This window comes from Dreissena polymorpha, chromosome 14 (assembly GCF_020536995.1).
Source record: "Dreissena polymorpha isolate Duluth1 chromosome 14, UMN_Dpol_1.0, whole genome shotgun sequence".
NCBI lineage: Eukaryota > Metazoa > Mollusca > Bivalvia > Myida > Dreissenidae > Dreissena > Dreissena polymorpha.
In genome coordinates this window covers 24,619,712-24,646,615 of record NC_068368.1, presented here as the reverse complement: position 1 = coordinate 24,646,615, position 26,904 = coordinate 24,619,712, and the positions used below count along the sequence as shown (strand labels likewise).

The window sequence follows — 26,904 nt, the reverse complement described above, 5'->3', positions numbered from 1 at the left end:
GTTATTTTGTATTGAGTATTTGTGAAGTCTTTCGCTCATCATACCGCCATTGATATGCATTGTATTTCGTTTATTATTATGATGATTATTATTATGATTATTATGATTATTATGATGATGATGATGATGATGATGATGATGATGATGATGATGATGATGATGATGATGATGATAAATATTATTATAATTATTATTATTATTATTATTATTATTATTATTATTATTATTATTATTATTATTAGTGTTATTAATATTTACATCTTTGTTACAGGGATTTTATAATCCTATCCAAATTAATCAGACAAACGAACCACGACTTGTTGTCATTTACTCGAGCGCATAAGCGTAGCTAAGTCAGACGACACTTGCAACCAATCTCGAAAACGCGATCAACTGCTCATAATTGTCAATCGATGTCATCGTCATCGTATCAAGTCGTATTGTATCGTAGCAAAGCGCCATAAGTCATTTGCCTATGTACGTCCACATCGTGGCGATAGAAGGCACAAAAGTGCAATACATGTATATTAATATATTAATATATTAATTGGCTTCGGAATTTCTTGCAATGGCTCGTTATTACTTAAGTATTTTTTCGTTATTACTGAAGTGAACTGTTCATGACAAAATATATTTTTAAATAAACGATTGAATCAGTCGCAAGCAATGCTAATAAAGTAAGGCACATCGATTATGTAATGTATTCTATTACAAAAATCCGTCTGGGTAATCAAATTTTATCATTCCATTCATCCTTTCATACGTCCATTAGTTTTTATTTCAATACGCGAAGGCATCTCTATTTATATGTTCATGAAAAAACTGATGTAAGTGTTTACATATGTCAAACATAAGATTAAGGTTATATTTATCTATCTCTGCGTTCTAAATATTGACATAGAAGGGGGAAAAATCTATAATCAACACTATTGCGCTCAAACCTGTGCTATTGGTAAAGGACGACAACTCCGTCTTGGTTGTTAAACAAGCAGTGGAAATACCCGTAAACGGTTTACGCTCTATTTTTGATCTCGTCAGCCATATCACTCACATTTAATTCGATGCCAGATTTAACTTAACCAGGAAGAGATCAGCGGCGACTTCACTTCTGGTTGGTAGTTATATCAAGAGGTTTAAACTTGAATATACACACAATATTGTTCGTATGTGAATTGTAAAAAAGTGTATTTAGATAACGTGCACCGGTTTATAATACGGGTTAAGATAAACGTATGCGTTTTGGTGAACAGGTCATGTGCCAGTTCGATTTACCTGTTTGTTTTAGAGATGACAATTTTAACGATATCAGCTCATGAAAAGTTTGGTTAGTGATTTTGTTGAGAAACGAAGATTAAGAATACTGACCGAGTCAGGGACCACTTGGGATTTAAATAGACAATACAGGTTTGTATAATGGTGGATTGTTATGTGGTTAATGTAGTATGGTTGATGTAGGTATGAGAAGTTGACGATTTTACGTGATATATTCACATCTGTACATTAACAGCCAGTTAACTGTTACAATAACATTGAAATATGTATAAGTACGACACACTTTATTAACTATGATGTATTTGTGAGGTATTTGGTAAAGCAAATGTATGTCTTGTTAAGATTCAAAGCACCACGAATTTGATTCCGGAGTATGAAATATTTAGAAAGCATGCATTTTATGTGTTAGCATGCTTTATTAGTATGTTTGACTCATAATCATCAATTGTGTGGATCAAGCAGTTTTACCGCCCATTTTTTCAAACACAATGGTTTCAATTGTATATTGTTAAGCATCTTGCCACAACAAAAACTTGTACTGACATGGTCAAAAAGTTCAAGTATCACATAAGGCCACGACGAATATGAAAATCCAGAGATTATACTTCATACATGATTTAGAGAGACATGTCAAGCACAAATAGATTCATTTGTATTGTGACACCCCCCCCCCCCCCATCCAGTCACATCATATGTTCATGTTTAACACGCAAAGGCGGACTTAATGTAGGTATACATCGTACTTGTTATCATTCCGTGTTTTATACATGTAAATACTGCGCTATGCGAAAAGCGTTTAGAAACTTATTATAATAACACATTTCAGTTAATGTTCTTCATAAAAAAATCCAGATTAAATAGATTGAGATAAATGGTGTCTGCATCAACAATTTACACCCAATAACTTTTCTTTGACCATCATGCTTTTTTATTCTCAATCAACTAAAGGACACTTCACGACTGTTTTTCAATGTATGATTTTGTGGTTCTTATCTTTTCGTGTGTGTGAAATTGTTTGCACGTCTGTTTCTGTCACAATAACTGATACGTTCGCATTTAAAGGGTCGTGTTCACGGGTTGTCTCTCTTTTAAATAATCTAATTAAATCTGTTTACTAATGTTTATAATGTTTTACAGAGCCTTAACTAATTACAATAGTAAGGAAAAGGGGATTGAAGGAAAAATATTTAATTACCCGGGATTTGAACCAGGGACATCTGGACTGCGCCAATCCCCTGTAACTTGCGTTGGCCAATTATAAACTCAATACAGTAAAACACGTATTTTAACAACTGTTGAGGAAAATTTTTAAACACGCTGTATTATTTTATCGATTTCGAATATGATTATCCATGAACAAACCAGAAATTGTTACGGTTTTTCTTAGAAATCAGTGTTATTTGGCTTTTTAAAACATAATGTATACATTCTTTTTTTGAATATCTCAAAAATTTTCTGAAATACATCCTTTAAAAAAATTGTGATTAAGTACCTTTAAAGATGTACTCACGTTGCGCATTATTATACAGAAAATTTGCTTTACTGAAATCGGTCAAGAGGTTAATGGACATCACATAGCGTGAACAGGATATTAAATACATTGAGCACAGGCTCAATATAGCAACAATAATTGTGTATGCGACATAACGCTTATCGAGCTTTATGCGGGTCTATATTTCGGGTTTTGAAATTCGTTGAAACATCGAATCCGACCCGTTCCACATCCCAGCGACCTGGCGGATCTTTACCATCTTGTTTCTCAGGAGTAGAACAGCATAGCTTAGCCACAGCGGTGCTTTGTGTCTATAAGAATGTTGTGCAAGGCGGGATATTGCATTCGCGCTGGTCATTAACGGTACTGATAGTGTGTGTTTTGTGACTTTAAAAATAAATAAAGAGTTTTGTCAAAATAGAACGATGCAACTCGCTTGTCCTTTCATATATATCAGCTATTAAAATAATACCCCTAATGATTTTAAACAATTTTTCGTTGACAACTCCCTTTTTTCTCGCGTGTGTTTTTTTTGCGTCATGCATTTAACTGTTCGTTTTATCAAGTGACCGATTCGTACAGTTTTTTTAAGAAATGTCGGCATATCTTAAAGATTATTAAAGCGTGAACACGATCTCCACGGGATTACAGACTGCCACTTCCTGATCACATACCTATTATGCGAACTTAAGTTTAAAACACCGGTATGCGTATACGTATGTCGATATCGTGATTTATCATACCGCCGCATTGATATCTGCCCGATATCACGTTGCCTGATATATTTTTTTTATATCATGGTCAACAGGAAATTCTTATATCAGTCAATCTTTGGAGTTACGTGGGATATGCAATAAAGTCAACAATTTCTATCAACGTGAATCAGGTTTAACAAAACAAACACTTTGATACCAAGAACGGCAAGCCTCGCCGTTATATTATTCTAAGCCTCGCCTGATATATTACAAAACGATGGGACAGTAACCTGTTATTCTCTTTTTATTTTCAAGAGCATGTTTTGGTATCATGTTCTATGTGCTTGAAAGGAATTTAATAATTTCCGTCATAAGGTGGGCAATGTATGTGTTCTATTCGTTTTATATTTTCAAAGGTATGTGAGCAGTAATCAAAACTTTCAGCTGGTTAGATACTAACCACTAGATCAGTTGTGATCACCTGTAACCATTGTCAGGAATTTAGATACTAACCACTAGATCAGCTGTGATCACCTGTAACCAGTGTCAGGAATTTAGATACTAACCACTAGATCAGTTGTGATCACCTGTAACCAGTGTCAGGAATTTAGATACTAACCACTAGATCAGTTGTGATCACCTGTAACCAGTGTCAGGAATTTAGATACTAACCACTAGATCAGTTGTGATCACCTGTAACCAGTGTCAGGAATTTAGATACTAACCACTAGATCAGCTGTGATCACCTGTAACCAGTGTCAGGAATTTAGATACTAACCACTAGATCAGTTGTGATCACCTGTAACCATTGTGAGGAATTTAGATACTAACCACTAGATCAGCTGTGATCACCTGTAACCATTGTGAGGAATTTAGTTATCATGTCGACATAACTGACGCGTGTTCTTTATATCCCCGTCACACCGGGTTTTAAATCTTAATGAGTGATAATAGTTACCCAGTGTGCGACAGAAACGCCAAGGAGGCGTGAGAAATGCCGCGTCCACACGCCAAGAGCCACACAGTCGGCTACCTTGGCTACTTTGGGCATTTTTCAAAGTAAACGCAGAGACTGCGTTCTTACGCTAAGGATCGCACTGCGGACAGCATAGCCACAGAAGAAACGCAATGCAAAGGACGCCGATGTCGCAGCTGTGCTCCACGCCAAGAACGTAGTGCGAACGCGCTGACTTTGTTGATGATCGAATGTCCGACCTTCAATATGTTGAGCTCTTCGACCTTTAGCAAACCGCGGGTCTGCTTGGCGCAAATGGTATCGGTATTTCCCTTATCCCTTATAGAGAGTTGTGGGTGTTTTGTTAGCTACTCAATCTAAGCTTCAATGTCCTGTTCGTTAAGGTATCTTCTGACCAGTTTCCTTCTTACGGCCTTTGCTGGGCTTACATTAAGTCTAGTAGTATACGAGCACGTCTATTGGTCTCTTTCAGGAGATTAAGCCAGTGTCTTCACTTACCCGCTAATGACCATTTGACTTGAACATGGTGTTTCATTTTATTTAAACGAAATAAAGTATCCACATGTTACAGCCAAGACATAAGGCGTTCAGCAAAAAAAACATTAACATTAATAAACAGCTTTTTTATACACTTAACACAGACGCTTTATGGTCATAGCGCGTTCGCAGCGCAAATGACGAGGTTGCAGTTGAAGTGTTTGAGACACGTCAAAAACGCTGTGACGTCACCGATTGTCGCCAATGATGCGAGAACGACGTGGACTGGCGAAGGAAAATGATCTGGTTGTGGTTAACGGTATTTGGATTTATAAAAGAAAGTAAAACCAAATTGACGTTTTTGCTACTTCCATGAGCGTTTTCCAAACACAGACGGCTGTGTTTGTAAACAGAACGCACATCCGATGTGACAGGGGTATTAGAAGTATTAACTTAATCATAAATGTATTAGAACACACAACGCATCGTTGATCAGCCGTACACAACACGTTTTTGCTTAAACACGCTCGTTTCTATTTCTAATAGAACATGTCGTGATTCATCTTTCCGAAGCTTTTGAATTATATACTCTATGCAGGAGGCAAATCGGGCTTCACTCTTATATAAAACTAATATAAATTAGTATGGCTATTGCACACGCATTTCCGTATAAGAAATAATTATCAGGTGCCGTGTTTGTTGATTCTCCGCAGTTTGACAGTGCGTATAAAACGGTAACTATTTCTTTGAAGTGTACGAAGTTGACACCACGTAAATGTGTGAATTGTATATGATACGTTAATTGGTTAACAATTGGTTAATACGCATTAACGACTGTTTCAACGGAAAATTATTAAAAAAAAACAAACTTCAATTTTAAAGCAAATATTAATTTTAGTACATACATACATTATATGAACGCGCATTAATTCTTCGAAAGTCCTTAACTTAACAATGTTGATGCCAGTCTAGTATATACCATCACAAGTTATTTTATCTCATGGTTGTATTTGCTTATAAGACGTGAATATTTACTTTGTTTGCTGGTTATATATGTAAGCAAATATATAGATTTATGATACCGATCTGAAATGAAATTAACAGTTGCGTGTGTGTATGTTTGTTTCAGATTTCATTCAGTCCGAAGAGCGCAAAAAGACACATCGATAAAAAGCAAAGCTAAACACCTGAACATACCAAACGAAAATTGTTATAACACGGTACAATTCACATAAATGTTTGCGGAAACGCCTACATTTCATTAGTTGCCCGATGACATAAGGTACCAGAGTCTGGTTTTGCAGCAAGACAGTTAAAAGGAGAAGTCACATCCAACGGAGAAAACAAAAATAATAATCGTTGCTTAAGACAGTCAACAAAAGAACACTAACACTCGCTTCTAAAACATTATCCACAACCGATGATGTAAGCTTTTAGCATTATCAGTACGTGCAGAAAGGCCCCACTAAGTCATCCAACCATGAGTGACGGCTCGAACCACAATGTTAAAATTCTACATGAACCCCTGCGAAATATAGGTAAGCAGATATTTTCCTACATGTGTGTACAACTTAAATTGATGTTTGTTACATTATAGTTTTTTAATTGCTTTATTGCTTCAAAATTTCAAAAATTTGGCTCCATTTTCAGAACAAATCTTATTGAGTGGTTTGCTGTCGGCTATGCAACAATTTGCCCGCGTTCTGGGAAAATCGGGCTTAATTGTTGTGCGTAAATTGCCGTCCCAGATTAGCAGGACGACACTTTACGCACACGCATTAAGAACATTTTTCACAGAACGCGTCTCATTTCGTACACCGTATATGGCTTTCTAGTACGCCATGACGACGACACCGGCATTAGATTCCTCATGTTTTGAGCCTTGTTCCGAGAAAACTGGGCTAAATGCATGTGCGTAAAGTGTCGTCCCAGCTAAGCATGTGCAGTCCTCACAGGCTAATCAGGGACGACACTTTCCGCATTAACTTGATTTTCGGTAAGGAGAGACTTCATTGAAACTAAAAATACCATAAAAGCGGAAAGTGTCGTCCCTGATTAGCCTGTGCGGACTGTGCATTATGCCCAGTTTACTAAGAACACGACTCTTATTATCTTCACCCTGATCAGAGAATTTGCTTGATAATGCCTTCTTGTCATTTAGTGCAAATCAGAAAAATGTGGCAAACTCCATATTCTACGTGAGTGGTGTTTAATGAGACTTGTTAAAAACTTATCGTGTTTTTAAAGGTATCAGTAAACTAAGGTGCGTAGAACACTATAATATTTGGAAAAATTGTAAATAATTATTAGAAAAAAAATGAAAAAATAAATAAACGAAATTTGCCTGCCTTCGGGATCTGACCCTTGCCCTTTAAAAGGGAAGATCATTCAATACCACTACATCAGGCGGTCGTCTACGTCTTTAAAATAAATAAAACCCAAGGTCGCTATTACATGTTTGTGTAAATTATCGATAAAAAGCATCACTAGTTCGATTGATGAGTATCAATACATAGAGGATATTTGTTGGATTCGATGGAATATCAATTTTAATTCACGAGTGATTATAGAAAATATATTTTTTCTACGATCAAGAGTGAATTAAAATTGGTATTCCACCGAATTCAACAATTTTATTTTTATTTTATGGTTTTACCGTTTACATTGTTAAAGAGTTCAACTAAAGAATTTCGCTGGGAAATTATCGATAATTTTCACTGTTATTTTCCACTGTTTCAAACAGTGAATTTTTAATTCACTGACATTTCTCTATAAAACACCGGAAAGCATAAAATAAATGAACATATATTTTAAACAATTGTCTTAACCCAGAGTCTCTGTTTGATTTTTTGAATTCTTTTTCGTTCTTTTCAAGTTATTAGTTTTTGAAAAACTGTAAATTCGTCCCTTTGAAATTCGATAGCTTTCAATTGTTATTTTTAAAAGGCATCATTCTGATATAGCAGGTGTACAGGTACGCGGGTCAAAGTTAAAACAAACTAACATGTAATTGTAAGATCGGTTTGAGTCAGGATTTAAATAAGTTTATATATAAAACACCTACATTTAACAACGCTTTACCATGCAAGAAATATGGACAGTTAATCAATAATAAGTACATAAGTTAATAAAATATTGACTTTTATACTTCATCAGGCAACTATTTATTACGTATTAAACTCATTTATAAAAAATAGATATTGGAGCTGTTTAATACAAAGGTAATTATTTTAAAATCAGTTACTGGATAGAACGATAAATAGCACAGAAAACAATAACAAATATAATTCTCAACCTTAATTAAAGCACCTCTTAATGTAATCCGAATACAAGACATTATCTAATTTTAACTATTCTCTTTAAATTCCGCTTTTAGTTTAAAGTGGATTTCGTTTAAGACATTCGCCATGTATTTGTCCAAAATAATTGTAACATTTTCGGAATATATACCATACCGCGACTTGCCTTCGTTTGATGCGTTTATTTCCTTTATTTTTAATGAAAATAATGGTTTACATGATTAAGAAGACACTTTTATTGCAATCATTTAATGTATCTACAAATAGACCCTGTATCTTCACGTTCATGAATAAGCGGCCCGAGCGGTATCGTTGGCCGAAGCTTTGTCCCGTATTCTTTGGTATTTTTTCGGCCCGCGAAATCGAGTTTTTTTCGGTATTAGTTTGGGACCCACAACTAGCAAAAGGGTTAATATCTACATATATATGTTGTTGTAATACATATTTTTGACATTAAAATAACCGACATTTATAATTGAATCATGTTAATAAAGAAGCCATTCTGTTCATAGTTAATGTAAGGTTCCGTGTTATAACTAAATAAATATGTACATTAGCTAATATGTTGTTAGACATGTCTAGGACATGAAGTGTGTAATGATTGTATTAAATGATCCCATTAAATCTTAACCTTCTATAGGTTATTTTATTTTATTTCAGTCTCATCCGTTTACATTTAAAACATAGTATATACAAGATATAAAAACACATGTATAACAACATCTGTAAATGGCCATTCAAATTTGAATTATAAGAGACTAAAAAATAGTATATATAATACAGATAACACATTTATGGTAAAAGATAGTACATGTATTCCGTAAGTGAGTGAGTGTGTGTGATTGTGTGAATATTATGTATGTAATATCAATGTTTTCAGCTTGATAGATATAAATGTATCTGACATTTAAACAACATGATTACTGAATTACTGGAGAGAGTACATACATAATGCATTCAAAAATGCAACAACTGTACAGTTAACTAAAAGCCATATCAGTAGTGCTAATCTTAATTTTCATTTATAAGATTAAAAATTGCCTTAAAAACAAGAATTTTAAGATACTAAAATGAAATATCGTGACTTTTGCCAACATTGTAAAATGTAGATAAAACACATACCACCACAGGCCAGGCCTGAAGTGAACCGATTATATGATGATATGTACTATATCATATTCTTCGGAAATTATCATGTTTCCTTGTACAATATGTAAAACAGTAAGATCAAGTAAGACTAAAATAATGAATAATCTAAACATCTGATAGTATAATCAAGAAATATGGTAATCCACGGCATGTACACTGGTGGCCATCACAGGGGGTTGCAACACAGAACAATTGACCGAGACCAAGGCATTGTCAGTGTACATACAAAAGACCACCCCTACTGCCCAACTACACTATCTATACAAATAGTTATTTCTAGATTGAAGTATTTTGTAACAGGTTTTGGCAGTCTCATACTACATAATATTTTCATTGGAAAAAAAGAAATATATGTATATGTGAAACTATTTGTTAATTACATATGTTTCTGAATAGGGTATTTGTATTGTTATGGTTACGTTAACAGATGCACCATATGATTCAAAATGTGAAACACAAACAACATCGTACACTCTATTGATAATTCAGTTGACCTAGTTAATAAGCAACAAGGAAAAAAATACAATTAGAAAACTGGCGATCATGAAAGCTTGTAAACAATTAATGACGATGTTAGTGTTGCTAACCGTCCCCATTCAATGGTAATAAGAGGATTGCCACTTCCTTATGTATCAATGCCATTGAGTGATGCGCACTAGTGTGTCCTCAAGGTTGCGTTTATTCAATGTTAGATATACAACTAAGCCTATCTTTATATAATCCCCAAGTGTGAGTCACTTGTCGCTATTGAATTGATCAAAGATCGTCGTGTATAATGATAGTGAAATATTTTGAAATGGATATCGTCATAAATATCAATCCAGTTGGCCTGTCTCGATCAAACACTTTCTTTATTTGAGAGTAGCTCTGGACAAACGCACAGACTAATCATGCACCACTCTTTCCGCTTAACCTAGATTTTCGCGAAGATGAGACTTTTTTTCAAACGGAAAATACCATATACGCGGAAAATGTCGTCCTTGGTTAGCCAGTGCGGACTGGTCCGGCTAATCTGGGACGACACTTCACGCAGTATTCCCCCGCCTTCCCAGAGCGAGACTTAATGGTGGCATTTACTCGTTGTTTGTACGAATGTGAGTGTCGTAGATACCAGTGTTGCGTACAGACCCTCGCCAAAGTATTAATGGTTTCTTTCATAGATAGACGTATTGAATGTTTACGCCATATCATTTTAATATAATATATGACGCTTTTTACACAACCTATCATATACTAGTACATACGTGGGTGATCTTTTGACATTTGTATTTCTACGGGTATCCATTCACTATTATTTTGTTATTAACTTATGTCTCTCTATATATAATAAATATATTCAGTTTCACTAGTGTTTGTCTAAAAAATTCCGATAAGTTTAAGATTATTTTTCAGCATGTGCGAAGTATTCAACGTTGTGTGCGTAGTGTCAGAGTGACAATTATTACCCACATCACTCCACGTGTGAGAGTTATTACCCTTGCATTATGACTTTTATTCGAAGTATCCCTAACATGTTTTGGTCTCTCCCCTCCGCAATAAATACTTGAGGATATAACTTTTGCGGGTAATATTTCTGGCACAATTAATCGATTCGTATTTACTGACTCACTTGTGCGAGTTATGACCCTTTCAGGGGCACAGGACATTCTCCAGGTCGGCGGAAAGTTGTATGATGGAACGCTCCGAAAACGCAGCCAACTGGACAAGCTGTTAGGATCAACGAGATGTAAGTACCCCGGCCCCAAGAGTAATAATAGATGTTTTCAACAACGTTTAACCCATTCATGCCTAGTGGACTCTCTCATCCTTCTAAATTGGATCAACTAATGTCCAAAATTAGGGATGTCTAGTATAATTATTTCTATCTTTAGAATATTTCTTACAGAAATTCCTTTAAGCAAACAGCGCAGACCCTGATGAGACGCCGCATCATGCGGCGTCTCATCTGAGTCTACGCTGTTTGCAAGGGCCTTTTTTCTAGACGCTAGGCATAAATTGGTTAATTTAAAGTATGCCTTGTTTATAAACTTGACTGAGTCTAATTTAGGATTTCACGTTGATTGGATCATATTTATAATTAAATGTAACAGTTTGAGATATGGGTAAACATGCTTGCACATGTGTTACCTGCGTTTGATCGGCTTTGATTTGCATTTGTTAACATTTGATTTTCAAAGTAAGAATACTATTAACAACTTTCTTTGTCGTCGGCGGTGATGGTAGGACGTTACGCCTTCATTTAGTGTCGATGTGTATGTTTTAATTTATGGTGGAAGATGTTCAAAATATTTATTACCATATTTTATGAGCAAACGTTCGAATTCACATCTTTGGCTTCATAGTTTGTTACACTATATCCAACGTTTATAATTTAGACAAAAGCAAACCTTATAAAATCATATAAACATGTGGCCGTACTTAAGCAATTGTAAGAGATTTTGGCTTGAAAACTATTGTGTGCGCTCTATTGAAGTGATTATATATAACGTGTCGCCAGCTTCTAAATTAAATCAAAGCGCTGAAGGCACTGAATTTGTTCGCTGTTGTATAATCTTAGACGCAACTCAGTTTTCAAAATTATACTATCGCTTTTTATATCGCAAGTTTGAAATGACCACAACCCATTCAAATGTATAAAGAGTGTGTCTTAAAACACAGGTCGAGATGTGTTGTTTTTTTCAAATCATTGATACAGCTAATCAGTGTGCACAGGCTAATCTTATTTGACATGCATTAAGCCCCGTTTTCCCTGAAAGCAGCCAATATGTACAGATTTCAATGAAAACACTAGACTGTCCAATGTTGTCTTACAAGCTGTTAAATACATGTACACACTATGTACTGTACCAGTGAGAACAGGCAGATGCGGTTGTTAGAGCAGACGCTTATAGCATTTGTCGTCTGCTAAATTTTACTGCAGTTTTCCACACAGGTAGTCACGGGTTACGGTTCCTAGCGTAGCTAAGCCCATACTGATTTGCAAAATTGCGTCTGCATTATATCGCTCACAAATAAAAATTGCACGTGAATTTGCACAAATGTTATATCTACATTTGTAATGTACATTTTTTATGATTATAAACATATCACGAAAAATGTTAATACTTTGTTACAAATACTCTTAAAACAGTACACTTAAACACACCTCAAACTTGATTTAATCATCGCATATATTAGTATTTAAGTTGTTTCTGGAAGGTTAATGGTGTTGCAACACTCTTAGGCAAAGTGGTCTAAAGCAAATTGTTAAGTTGTCCGTGTCAGATAATGAGTGTAATAGCAACACTTCATGGGGAAATAGGATTGACGAAGGTTATTGTTGTTTAAAACTTCCTTTTTTCACAACACTTAAATCGTTCGCAAAAGTTGAACTGGAACGCCATTAACTAATTCTCGATTCAAGCTCATTGAGCAGTGCGAAATCGAGTTGGTTTTATATAGGCCTATTTGGGTGGTTTGTTTGTATGCAAAAAGGCATATTATCGTTCACTTGGCTTCAATAAATGAACGACAATCATTAAAGGTAGATGCTATGAACAATAACAAGTAATGAAGCATTATGGTGTTCAGCAACCAATAACAAGTAATGAAGCATTATGGTGTTCAGCAACACAGTCACTCTTACGTAAAATACATTCGATACAAAAACGAGCTGCTAAAATAATACTGAATAAACCATATTCAACTCCTTCAGCTCCCTTATTCAATGAACTTGGTTGGTTGACATTCAATAACAGATGTGCTTTCCTAATTGGATCTATTGTTCATAAGTTTGTAATAGGCGCAATGCCCTCTTATTTTAATGTTATTCATATCTCAAATAACAATGTGTACGCTCTTAGATCCATCACACACACTGATATATCATCTATTCCGTTTAAAACAAATTATGGAAAACGAGCGTTTTCGTTTCGGTCGCGAACCATATGGAATTTAATTCCAATAAGCATCCGACAAGTGTCTTCGAATACTACATGAAAAATAAAATTTAAAGAATACCTACAAATAAATCATTGATATATATGTATGCTCATTTTTTACTTTGTCTATGTTAATACTTTGTTGTGATGTGTCTGATGTGATTTATTTTGAAAGATTTATTTTTGAAAGATTGATTTTTGTATCATATTTTGCATATTTTGTATTATCACAATCATCATCGTCATCATTATCATCGTCGTCGTCGTCGACGCCGTCGGAATTGATAAGGAAGTTATTATAACATTTAACTATATAGTTCATTTTCGTTTTTCCCTTGTATGTTCGTATGCATGTTTCAAAATATATACTTGTGTTTTGTTACTGAAGACCACATTGTAAAAAAGAAATTATTTCTTAATGTGAATTCTTCATAAAATAAAGTTATTATTATTATTATTATTATTATTATTATTATTATTATTATTATTATTATTAAGTAATCCGTTTGCGTCATAAAGAAAACTTTATAAAGTTACAATCTTTTCCATAAACTTAATTAATGCGGTAGTTCAATGGCGTACCATTATTTGCAATACAAATGAACCCTGAATCAACACCATACACGTTCGTTTTGTATAGATATTTGAATATTTGAATACTGACCGTATAAAATTGTTAGCTATTTGGAGACAGTCGTTTGCAGAAAACAAGAATCCACTAACTTAGCAGATAAGCTCACTTCTTAAATGATGAACTTGGAAAAACAAATATACATGCACCTTAAAAGCATTTCATAAAGTCAATGTTTTTGCAGTTTGTATTGTAACCATACTACCAATTCAGTACCACGAAGCTTTGTATATGTTCATGTGTGTATGTGTGCATGTCTTTTATTATACTAATGTGGTATTCAACCGGTAACCATGGTAACGTGCGTGTTTGCAGGGAAGCAGCGCTTCGTGGTGATATCCCAGGGCTGCGTGTACTGCTTCAAGAGCGAGTACGCCTCCAGGCCCCTCACCGCCTTTTCCCTGACTGTCTATGACAGGTATCATCATCATCATCATCAGCATCAGCATCATCAGCATCATCATCATCCACATCATCATCCACATCATCATCATAATCATCATCATCATCATCATTATCATCATCATCATCATCATCGTCATCATCATCATCATCATCATCATCATCATCATCATCATCATCATCATCATCATCATCATCATCATCATCATCATCATCATCATCATCATCATCATCATCATTATCATATTCATCATGTTCATCATTTGAATCATCACTACCACAAACACCAACAACAACTTCAGCATATTTTTTATTTCTATTCGATGTATAAAAATGGGTTCTTATTAACAAATCTAAGCCTAAAGACAAAGCCTAAGCCTGTTCAGATACATGTTTAACTAATTTTGATAAATTTTGGTTGCAAATGCATACTTTCAGCGCTGTTGAGACGGAAATGCACGGAGTACTCAATTGCTTTGAAATAAGACACGAAACTAAAGATAAAACCCCGCACTATTTTGCGGCGGAAACAGACGACAAACGAAAGGTGGGTGCACGATTTTGTTCGCTTAAAACTGAAACATACCACTTACCATCCTATATAATGGTCAACGATTATTTGTGTTTTTCTCACCTCAAATCTAAGACATACCGATATGAGCGGTAGTAACATCTTTACATTTTATCTGCTACTGTTTACTCGTATTGATACGTTTCTGTTAAGCCTAAAATGTAAAATTACTTCGCCAGTATATTATAATATAGCGATGCCTAAAATTCAGTCAATGTAAATGAAATATTGCCTATGCATTATTTTTGCACATGACAAGTATGGGAACTCATGATCAGGATGTTCGCGTGTTTCAGGCCTGGTTGGGATACCTCAATGACGCGATTGCGCAGGCGCACACCTTTTCAGGGTGAGTTGACATTTACACAGTTTCATAAAAATTCTTATGAAAGTTTAGCTTTAGTTTGCGACATTAAACAATGCAATATTTAAAAGAAATAGTTTTCTGAAAATCAATGACATATAGACGAATAACTACTTGTTTTTACTTCCTTCTCATTAATTGCTCAGAAAAATGCTTGTACAATACATGCGTACGTAGATTCCTTAAGTTTAAAAATAGCAATGTTAATTATTCGTCATTTAGCTACTATAGCGCAAATTATTTAGGCAGAAGTACTGATTACAGAGTTTACATATTGTTGTTTAGGGAGAAGTTGTCGGCCGACAGCGACGAAGGCATTGCCGGCTGCAAATACAAGCCAGTTAACCGGAGGTCAAATGTCCCTTTGCCGCCGCTTCCCACGGCTTCTCCTTCCGGTGAGAGATAGGAATAACGTTCATCAGTCTCACAAGAATGATCGTAACTTGAGATTGTCTTAAGATAATACACACAAAGTTATTAGTGTTCTAAAGTCTAAGATTAAACATTATCTTCAATTTATTGACAATTTTAAGCAACATGCATAATTAAGCCTGCATCAGAATGAGAGTATGATGTTTGGATGTAAGTTAGATTAACTAATTGGAATATTATATGAAAGATAAACAGTCTGTCATTTAGATCTATGCGGAAACAACATGAACATAACATATTTATGTTATATAACCAGACTACAATTGACCGCTAATGTTTTCTTGAAAGACTTTTATTTTTAAAATTTAAATAGTATCCAGAACATGATATACGAGGACGAAACTTTTGATTATCTTTGCCCTGTGCTGTTCTTAATATCTTAAGCAAAGTGAGCTGTACTTGAATAACTGATTTCAAGTACTATTGTCAAGTTGAAACAATAAACGCTAGTTGACAGAATCTAAGTATGTTCACATAAGAAGAGTCGGCAAAATATTAGATCATTCATAAGTCATCCACAAACCACTTATTTTCTATTTTAAACTATCATACTCGTGCTGTAACAATTGAATATAAAGATGAACAATGGGTCTGGAGAGTTGTTGACCATGATGAACAATTGTTATACCCCCACAAACGAAGTTTAGGGGGGTATATAGGAGTGAACTTGTCTGTCGGTCGGTTGGTCGGTCGGTCTGTCGGTCTGTCTGTCGGTCCGTATTAAGTGTCCGCTCTCTAATTCAAGTAGTTTTCATCCGATCTTCACCAAACTTAGTCAGAAGTTGTATCTACATGATGTCTAGGCAAAGTTCGAACATGGGCCTTGCCAGGTCAAAAACTAGGTCACGGGGTCACTTAGTGCGTTTTTTAACATTCAGCTTGGTGTCCGCTCTCTAATTCAAGTAGTTTTCATCCGATCTTCACCAAACTTGGTCAGAAGATGTATCTAGATGACCTTAAGGCCAAGTTCGAACATGGGTCTTGCCGGGTCAAAAACTAGGTCACGGGGTCACTTAGTGCGTTTTTTAACATTCAGCATGGTGTCCTCTCTCTTATTCAAGTAGTTTTTATCCGATCTTCACCAAACTTGGTAAGAAGTTTTATCTAGATGATCTGAAGGCCAAGTTCGAACATGGGCCATGCCAGATCAAAAACTAGGTCACAGGGTCACTAAGTACGTTTTACACATTGAGCATGGTGTCCGCTCTTAATTTCAATTATCTTAAATCTGATCTTTTCCACACTTGGTCAGAAGTTGTAACTAGATGATGTGTAGGTCAAGTTCGAACATGGGCCATGCCGCGTCAAAAACTTGGTCACGGGGTCACTTAGTGTGTTTTTAACCTCACCATGCTGTCCGCTCTCTAATTCAAGTAGTTTTTTATCCAATCTTCACCAAAATTGGTCAGAAGTTTCATCTTGATAATGTCTAGGGCAAGTTTGAACATGGGTCATGGCATGTCAAAAACAAGGTCACGGGGGTCACTTAGTGCGTTTTAAACATCACAATGTTGTCCGCTCTCTAATTAAAGTAGTTTTCATCCAATCTTCACAAAACTTGGTCAGAAGTTGTATCTAGATGATGTCTAGGTCAAGTTTGAATATGGGTCATGCCGGGTCAAAAACTAGGTCACGGGGTATCTTAGTGCGTTTTAAACCTCACCATATTGTCCGCTCTCTAATTCAAGTTGGTTTCATCCAATCCTCACCAAACTTGGTCAAAAGTTTTATCTAAATGATCTCTAGGACAAGTTTGAACATGGGCAATTCCGGGCCTAAAACTAGGTCACGGAGTCACTTAGTGCGTTTTTTAACATTCAGCATGGTGTCCTCTCTCTTATTCAAGTAGTTTACATCCGATCTTCACCAAACTTGGTCAGAAGTTATGGAGATGATCTTAAGGCCAAGTTAGAACATGTGCCTTTCTGGGTCAAAAACTAGGTCAAGGGGTCACTTAGTGCGTTTTAAAAATTGAGCATGGTCTCCGCTGTTTTTTTGTGAAGACGACATGCAAAATGTTATGTGTCAATGCGGCATGTGGGGGTATTCGTCACGTCTGTGACAAAGCTCTAGTTATTATTGAAGGAAGCTCAGAAAATCAAAAGGGTTAACTAATGCAAAATAAAACACTTACTCTAGTCCCATCATTTATCTCTACTTGAAAATATCCTATGCGTATAGTCTAAGAAGACAATATATCGATGCTATAACGTTCAGGAGATATGCTGTCCATTATTAAGACTATTAACCATTGATAGTACAAAAATCAAGAGTGTGAACTTATGGATACTTGAAAATCAACTTAAAATGTGATGAATGACAGCTAACAACCATCTTTCGATCCGCATGCATCACGTTTTAACTGGTAGGGATATTGATATGTGGACACTTCATTTTTGTTTGATGTACTTAATACCAAACATACACTCCTTTATATGCGTATTTCTTCCAGGTTTCAGTATTAAATAACAATATATTTGGTGACTTGGTGTGTTGTTTCACAAAATAAACTCGTGAATAACATTTCAATTAGATTCTATAACCGCTTGAACGAAGTTAAGGAATGGGGTATACTGGAAAATCCTTATCTATCTGTCTGCTTTTTTGTCGGTCCTTCCGCATGTGTCTGTCTGACTGTCTGTCTGTCTGTCTGTCTGCCTGCCTGCCTGTCTGTCTGTCTGTCTGTCTGTCTGTCTGTCTGTCTGTCTGTCTGTCTGTCTGTCTGTCTGTCTGTCTGTCTGTCTGTCTGTCTGTCTGTCTGTCTGTCTGTCTGTCTGTCTGTCTGTCTGTCTGTCTGTCTGTCTGTCTGTCTGTCTGTCTGTCTGTCTGTCTGTCTGTCTGTCTGTCTGTCTGTCTGTCTGTCTGTCTGTCTGTCTGTCTGTCTGTCTGTCTGTCTGTCTGTCTGTCTGTCTGTCTGTCTGTCTGTCTGTCTGTCTGTCTGTCTGTCTGTCTGTTTGTCTGTCTGTCTGTCCGCCTGTCGTATGTCTTTCTGCGTTTCTGTCTGTGTGTCTGTTTGTGTGTCTGTGTACATGTGTGTCTGTCTGTGTGTCTGTCAGTCTGTCTGTCTGTCTGTGTGTGTCTGTCTATCTCTCCGTCCGTCCGCCCGCTCGCCCGCTCGCCCGCACGCCCCCCCTGCCCGCCCGCCCGTCCGCTCGCACGCACTTCTGTCCGCCCGCCCGCCCGTTAGTCCACCTGTCCGCCCGTTCGTCCGCCCGTCCGTCCGTCCGTCCGTCCGTCCGTCCGTCCGTCTGTCTGTCTGTCTGTCTGTCTGTCTGTCTGTCTGTCTGTCTGTCTGTCTGTCTGTCTGTCTGTCTGTCTGTCTGTTCTGTCTGTCTGTCTGTCTGTCTGTCTGTCTGTCTGTCTGTCTGTCTGTCTGTCTGTCTGTCTGTCTGTCTGTCTGTCTGTCTGTCTGTCTGTCTGTCTGTCTGTCTGTCTGTCTGTCTGTCTGTCTGTCTGTCTGTCTGTCTGTCTGTCTGTCTGTCTGTCTGTCTGTCTGTCATTATTATCATGTATCATTGTTACTAAAGACGTTATAAGTAAAGCTATATCTTTCTGTGTCTTAAAATTGTGTCTCAAAATTGTACTCTGATTATCTTTGCTACACCACGATACATATTACTAAATGCGTGGTCTTGGGGTATTCGTCACTTCCGTGACACGTTTTAATTTTAATATTTTAGATTTACGAATGTTTTTGCGAAGTGCATGCCTACACTTGATAGTTTCAACCTTATTTTATTTGTTCTTTAATTCTTAAAATTAGCAGCCTTACATATCGTAAATAATCAATCTCAAGTTGCATGTATAGCTTTCAAATCCCAAAACAAAACGTATTTTATGAAACTATTTCAATCGAATTAAATGCAGCCATACTTCCCCGAAGCTCCAACGACGATCCTTAGAAACCCTTCGAATGCTAGTAGGGTGGTTGAAATGCAGTCCTTGCATATTGTGTTTTTGTCTTCACAGCCTCGTCAGCCCGAGCACCTTTAGCAAAGGCGTCACCAAAAAGCGAGTACGATCTGGAGTCGGAAGAAGACGATGATCCGTACGACAAAGTGCCTGAGCAAGAGGCTCCAGCCAAACCTTCTGTGACGTCACCGACTAGAAGCGGAGCGACGTTGCCTGGGGGCGTTCCCTTGTTACCAAGTGCGTGTCTGTTGAGTAGTTTTTTTCATCCCTATCAATCGGGTGCCTAATGAAACATGTGCTTATGACACATTTTGAGTTGCACGGGTTCAATATTTTGACACAATAATTGTGTGTTTAAACAGTTGTAATTGTAACTCGTATTGTCTATGAAGATAGTGCGTGTGCGTGTATATTTTTATTCTTTGTTACAGTATTGTACTACAGCATATATTCCTTTTAATATTGCCATATTATGTAAATGCTTATTTTTTAAATGCTGCATGTCATGCGTAATTGGGAATAAGCTGCTACCTGGCTCATTAAAAAAAAGTTGAGCCAGTTGCACTGCCACGTTCCCCAAATTATGTGTTTTAACAACATATGCAGTTTTCCTGTTGGTTATCACCTTAAACAATATACTTTTCTACATCGCAGCGACCGCCGGTCTCCAGGAGCTCTCCCGCAAGCGCCCGCAGACCGTCTCCAAGCGTCCACCACAGGCACTTCCGGGCACTTACCAAGAAACGCACATAGCTACGGACACAATTGGCCGCCGGACATTAAGCCTCGCGGAGCCGTCGGCCACTCCGAACTACATTAATGATACGGTAAGGTCATGCGACAGAAAAAAAGTTTTCCGGTGCCTGTGCGTATCATAGTAAAATGTGTTTCTTATGCATAGATGTACTTGCGGTACTTTGTATGGCGTTCCGCTTTTGTCACAATAATACTTTGTTGAAAGAACTGTAATGGATACAGAGTTTGATACATTTTATTTACGGTTATCCACTCTCTACATTTTGTATTTCATTTAAAACTCAAGTATGCTTACTTTTGATTTGGTTATATATAATTCATGTACTCTGTACTTAATCTTAATTTTTCGGTCGTAAAAATCATTTTTGTATTATTTATGTGCCTTGATATACCACAGGTAAAGATTGATCAAAACATACTTTAAATACATGTTATGTTAAATTGTGTAACGATTACATATAAAACATAGTTCAGTCTAAGGACATGCAATAATACTGCGCTGAAACACCCATGGGGCTTAACGTGAATATTGATTTTAACTGCAACACCCATGTAGCTTATAGAGGCTATTGACTATTTTACAGGCATTTCAAGCCAGAAGACTACAATCTGGAGAGCAAGGACAAGACCTATGCAGCAAGGTGACATATCGGACGTTCATTTTAGCCTCGCTAATTATAAACGAGGTCTAATGCATGTGCGTAAAGCGTCGTCCCAAATTAACCTGTGCAGTCCGCAATGGTTCATCGGAAGCAACTCTGTCCGTTAACGCTGAATTTTAGCTCAGAAGAGACCATAACACATACAATTTCATGCAAGCGAACAGTGTCGTCCCTGATAAGCCTGTGCGGTCTGCACATCCTAAACCGATACGACGCGTTACGCACATGTATTAAGCCCGGTTTTCGCAGAGCACGGCCTATGTCTATTTTTCAATTTCACTTTTAACCAAAAAACTACCCCATTCACGAACCTGCTATTTTCCTAAAACCAATTTTAACAATGTTTGGAAAGTTTACGTTTGCTTTTGTCTGCTTTTTTTATTCAAGCCATTTAAGATTTTATTTTTTATTACATGCAATAAGTTTGTATAATCAGCGGATTTTGTGCAATTCAACAAAGTTAAGAATATAAGATTATAACATATAATTAAATAATAAAAAACAAACTTTTTTCACATCATATAGAGAGGGTATCCAATTCATGCCGCTTCCATGTTAAAATATAGGCACTGTGTCGTAGCGTATTATTTTATGCTAATACTAATTTTGTTTTCAGCTTACTAAAAGGCAAACCTCAGGGCACTTTTCTCTTACGACAGGGAAATAGCACCCCGCATGTAAGTTCATTTTGATTTAGCCCTTTTCATACATACATTGTTTTATTAAGTCAATGTGTAAGGTTTAGACTTAAACAAATATATATAGAAAGGTAGCCGTGGCGTCATGGATATGGTCTCCGCCTGGCGATCGTGAGGTCACGGGTTCGATCCCCTCACTGAGAGCTTCCAAAATACACCAAGTACTGGTTCTAGTACCAGGAAACGGGTTCGAGAGTGGGGCCTTAGGCGTTCGATGCGATTTTGATAAAAAAAAATACGTTTAAACTAAAACATAGTAACATATATAAAGACATAACAATAAATTGATCAGTATTCAACATCATAAGTTGTTAAATATAGTATCAATACATGAAAAAGGTCTAGAACAGTTTGATTACAGCATTAAAAATCTATTCAACAATGGTATGACGCTAACATAAAAACAACAAAGACGAATCGAAAAGATAGCGAATAGTCAAGTTTGAGTATTAACTTATACACACTTAATTCTAATGGTGTTTATCCATTTTTATTTTACTAAATTATTTATGTACAAACATGGTTATATTTCTGCTGGTACTTGTATAATCAGGTTGCATTAACTCAATAAACTTTATCATATATGGTCTTTTCCAAAATATTTATTTATATACACTTTTCTGATATCATCATATAAGGAACATTCTTATAAAAAAGATATTCATCCTCAAGAACTATGCCATGTTGACATTTTTTATTTTGATAAGGTATAGATGCCATCTGACTGGTTCAATTTCTAATTTAGGAGATTAAACTCTTAATCTACAAAGATCAAATCTAAACTTATTTATACTAACATTTTTAAGTAAGGTTGCAATTCAAATTTACGCAACTGAATGTGAATTATTGCTTTTGAAGGATCATTAAGTTCTGACAACCAATTTGGGATAAATGTATCATTTATCTAGACTTTACCAGGGATAAAAGCACTTTTCATCACCTAGGATTTGGTTTATGCCATGCATTATTGTATGGCAAAGGCCTGCAACAGATAACAAATTTTGCCCAAGAATGTGTATTTGGTTTATTTATTAAATTATCACACATAGCATAAAGTACTAACGTACCGTAACAGAATGTTGCATGCCTAACTCTTTTAAATGTAAATAAGATAAAAACGGGGAAGAAAATGAGTGTGGGATATTGTTTTTTAATTTGGTTCTGAGTCATTGACATCTTACGTGTGGTTATGAGGTGTATGCACATTTGAGACAGCAGGGGGAATTTTTTAAGAATACTTATAATATGTATTACATGTCCTGTTGTGAAGTTCAATATCTAAAGATAGCTCATTGTAAACCAATTATTTTGCAACAACCGTTTTCTATGCCAGTCAGTATAATTAAGTTGCATGAAGTTTGAAAACAAAGAGACAAACTTTAATATTGGAAATATGTAACTTTTTTCAACTCATGTGTGTTAGAATTTAGACGCCCTTCAATGTTAAGTAGCATTTGAAAGGAACCCGTCGAATGGCGCTGTAAAAATGACCCATTTGGCCGTGTTCTTTGAAAAGGGGGTTAAATGCATATGCGTAAAATGTCGTCCCAGATTAGTCCGCTCAGGCTAATCAGGGAGGACACTTTCCGCTTAAACTTGATTTTGCTAAGAAGAGACTATCTTTAAACGAAAAATACAATGCAAGCGGAAAGTGTCCCTAATCTGGGACGACACTTTACGCATATGTATTAAAACCCCTTTTCACAGAGCACGGTCCATTTACTGACTACCAATGTGGATTTTTTCAGGTACTATGCGTGGTTGTAGACGGAAGCGTCAAGGAATTCCAAGTTTTCCAAGAGGTATAGTAGTCGAACGAAGTTTTCGTTTAAACCATAGACATATCTTAACTATTTGATTTAAGTCAACAAACAAAGCCCAAACCAAGCTCAACTATTCGCGTCTTCAGTATTGAACTCGACGATCTTTATACACTTGCCCCAAATTTCAATATTGAATGAACGTATGATATACCCGGTACACGCAGTTTCGCAATTTTGTATTTATGTTTACATTTTCTATACTGATAAATGCTTTAGCTACTGTGTCTTATGCTCAAGATAATGTTCATGTCATGTTATTTCCATTCAGAAGTCCTCTTGTCATTATTAAAATTTTTGATGGAATAAAATCATGCGATGGTCTTAACAAAGCTGTATTCTTTAATTCAATGATTACGCTGTATTCATGGGTCAATTAATAATCGCATTATGTTTTCTTGCAGACCCCGGGACGAATTACTTTGAACAAGGACAAATATTTCCCTCACCTGGACAACTTGTTGTTGTTCTACAACCAGAACAATCTCCCAAAGAAAGAGTATGCGGTGAAGTTGTCGAAAGGATATAATGCGCGTTGATGGAGTTTATAAAGTTAATGACGTAAACGACGCCTACTATGCCGTGACACGTAGGTTAACCCTTTCAGCGCTGGAACTGAATTTTAAAGGCCGTTGCAAACAGTTTGGATCCAGATGAGATGCCACAGAATGTGGCGTCTCATCAGGATCCAAACTGTTTGCTATTCTTATAGTATTCTTTGAAAAAAAATCGAAGAAAATTCTAATTTTAGAAATTCAGCTGACGACATTTTAGCAGACGACAAATTTCCCAGCATGCAAAGGGTTAAGTGTGGGCAAATTAATGTCATTGTGGTGTGACCGCATAGCTGAGGGTCAACAAGTGACCAAAGCAAAACACTTTTAATGTGATCCTATTTGAGAGTAGTGAATACGTATATTAACGTGACTTATAGATGTAATTTATTATATTTCTGTATTTTATAATTAAGAAATAGTAAACTCTACTGAGGTCCCTATGGCATTATAGTGACCAGCCAGGCACCCACAAACCGTATATGGACCGAAGCCGAAGGCTAAGGTCCATATACAGTTTGTGGCTGCCTGGCTGGTCACTATAATGCCATTGGGACCGAAGTGGAGTTTACTATTTCTTATATTACACCGAAGAGTTTCCCCTTTACCATTGTGCAGTGTTGTACGATTGTTTATAGTTTATATCTAAAAGAGATAAACAGAAGAATTTCGCAGGAATAATGACGTCATTTTACAGTAAAACAGTGCAAATTTAGTGTTGTGTAACTCCGAACGGTCCATATACAAAAAATAGTGACCGGTCCATATACTATAAGTTCCTCTATCGCATTTTATAGACTGAAACCGGTCATATAGATATAGAAGGACCAATATCTCTGAGGTGTAATATTGGTCAATATGTGAACGTGGTCGTATTTGACGTTAGTGAACATATTGACGTATTCACGGCCCTCGGTGAACGTATCCATTAACATTTTACGTCAGTGAGAAACTCTACGTGGTTTACCTTTATTGAACACATGTATGCGGCCATATTTTACTTAAGCGACGATTGTTTAGTGGACAAATTCTATTTGTGTTTATAAATATACGTTATGATACGTGATGTAGATGTGGATATCACGTTGACATTTAATTTGTAAACTTTTTTTTAGATATGCAAAGTAATTTGTAAAAACATATACATGTATTCGTTGTACATTTTTAGTTTTAAAAAGTCATAATATTTTCATTATTTTCGAATGAAGACAATGTAAGAAAACGGCATTACATGACTGGAATTTGAAAATTTATAAATTATAACTTAAAACGGAATGATACGTGTTTCCTAAATTGTACTTGCCAGGTTGTTGCTGTTAAACTGTAATTCGGGTATTTTTTCGCAAATGGTTGATTTTACATATTTATTTTAAAAGACATTCTTATGATTTCTTTAAACGTCAATGACACATTTTACTTGCATCGCAACTAGGTTGTATTTGCAACTACAGAGTATTTGTTTTACAATAAAAAAAACACATTCCTTTATGACGCTAAAGAAGTAACCGTTAATGTTTAGTTTGTTTAGTTGAATCGTTCGCAGTTTCCAACAGTAGTTCAGTAATATTTCTGCGGGCATTTCATTAACGTAAACTCTCCCAAAATTATTTGGGCTACCAGTACAAAAAGAATGAAGTTAAGCCACCGATTTACATTTTGCCTATCCAAGTAGCGTTAGAAAGGTGTTAGAAAGCATGTTTTCCAGGCGTCACATTGTCCTCTTATGGACCATAATCAGAACCATGACGAAGCTTTAACCCTTGACCACTTAGATACGTATTCTGACGAATGTGTAGTCCCTTAGAAATTTAATTGAAGGCCTTTCGTACTCGATCAACGTTTTAAAGGTTTCAGTTCCAACCCATAGATACTGATGACCAGCAAACAGCATAAAACCTGAACAGATTGCGAGTTACTCGCAGGCTGTTCTGGTTTTATGCTGTTTGCACATTTTCACTTAGCTTCTAAGTGGGAAAGGGTTAAGCCAGTAATTAACTGTTGAATGTACTGCCTTAAAATAAATAAACGCAATGTTATAAATGTCGATTGAGATCTTCGCGAAAAGCAAACCCGCACGGGTTGAAAGTATCCTTTCTCGACTCCCATTGAATGTAAACAATGAATATATTTCATTGATTGATGTGTGGATTAAAATGATGAGCGTTTATACATATTGGCTGTCAAAACAGGTTTGAAAATCAAGCTTGTGTACTTTTCGTAACGCTATATTTATTCCTTGTACAGCGTGCTTGATCAAATGTTGTAGGCACTGATAAATACGCAATTAAAGGGGCAATGTCTTTGAAAATAATTGTAAATTTAGATCAAGTTATGTTAATTTAATTTGCTTTATACATGTAATACTCTAAGTTACCCTGTTACTTACCTCGTTATCACAACATATGATCAAATTGTTAAAAACACACTAGCATTACTGTTAAAAAGGTTGAATTATTTATTCCCTACGTGTCCTTACTAATTGTTTGCACACAAAACAGGCATACCTATAATAAAAAAATGCTTTATACTCGATACAAAATTACAAATAATCCAAACATCTTTGATATATTCGATTTATTCCTGTTACAGTTTTGTTTCCGAACAATCTCTCTCTTTTCTAATGTCCATTCATGTAAGTATTCCGATGAATATAATATGAAATTAAGCGTCATAAATATAAAACTATGGAACAGACATATTAGAACATTAGTGCATTTCTATAGTTCATTTTGAATTTTGGTAATATGTTGCTTGAAAAACATTTTTTTAAAACGTGTTGTAACTAAACGATCTGTACATTAACAAAGATGGCATTGATGTCA

General features: G+C 36.0%; 1 protein-coding gene and 1 long non-coding RNA gene across 2 annotated transcripts in view; both read left to right on the top strand.

Annotated features, from left to right (window-relative positions):
• The first annotated feature begins 958 nt into the window (after positions 1 to 958).
• On the top strand, positions 959 to 20,772 carry LOC127857230 (SH3 domain-binding protein 2-like). The gene is made up of 10 exons (XM_052393644.1): positions 959 to 1,111; positions 6,042 to 6,450; positions 10,994 to 11,086; positions 14,227 to 14,329; positions 14,752 to 14,860; positions 15,181 to 15,233; positions 15,534 to 15,643; positions 19,650 to 19,829; positions 20,247 to 20,419; positions 20,746 to 20,772. The coding sequence occupies exons 2-10, from the start codon at positions 6,393 to 6,395 to the stop codon at positions 20,770 to 20,772; spliced, it is 906 nt and encodes a 301-aa protein (XP_052249604.1). The 5' UTR covers positions 959 to 1,111; positions 6,042 to 6,392.
• Positions 20,773 to 20,936: 164 nt separating this feature from the next.
• Positions 20,937 to 26,904, top strand: part of LOC127858188 (uncharacterized) — a 6,540-nt gene continuing 572 nt past the window's right edge. Inside the window, exons 1-4 of the long non-coding RNA XR_008038803.1 lie at positions 20,937 to 20,989; positions 21,627 to 21,687; positions 23,457 to 23,510; positions 23,933 to 26,904. The exon at positions 23,933 to 26,904 is cut by the window's right edge and continues 572 nt beyond it. This is a non-coding gene — a long non-coding RNA (uncharacterized LOC127858188). The remainder of the gene's footprint in view (positions 20,990 to 21,626; positions 21,688 to 23,456; positions 23,511 to 23,932) is intronic.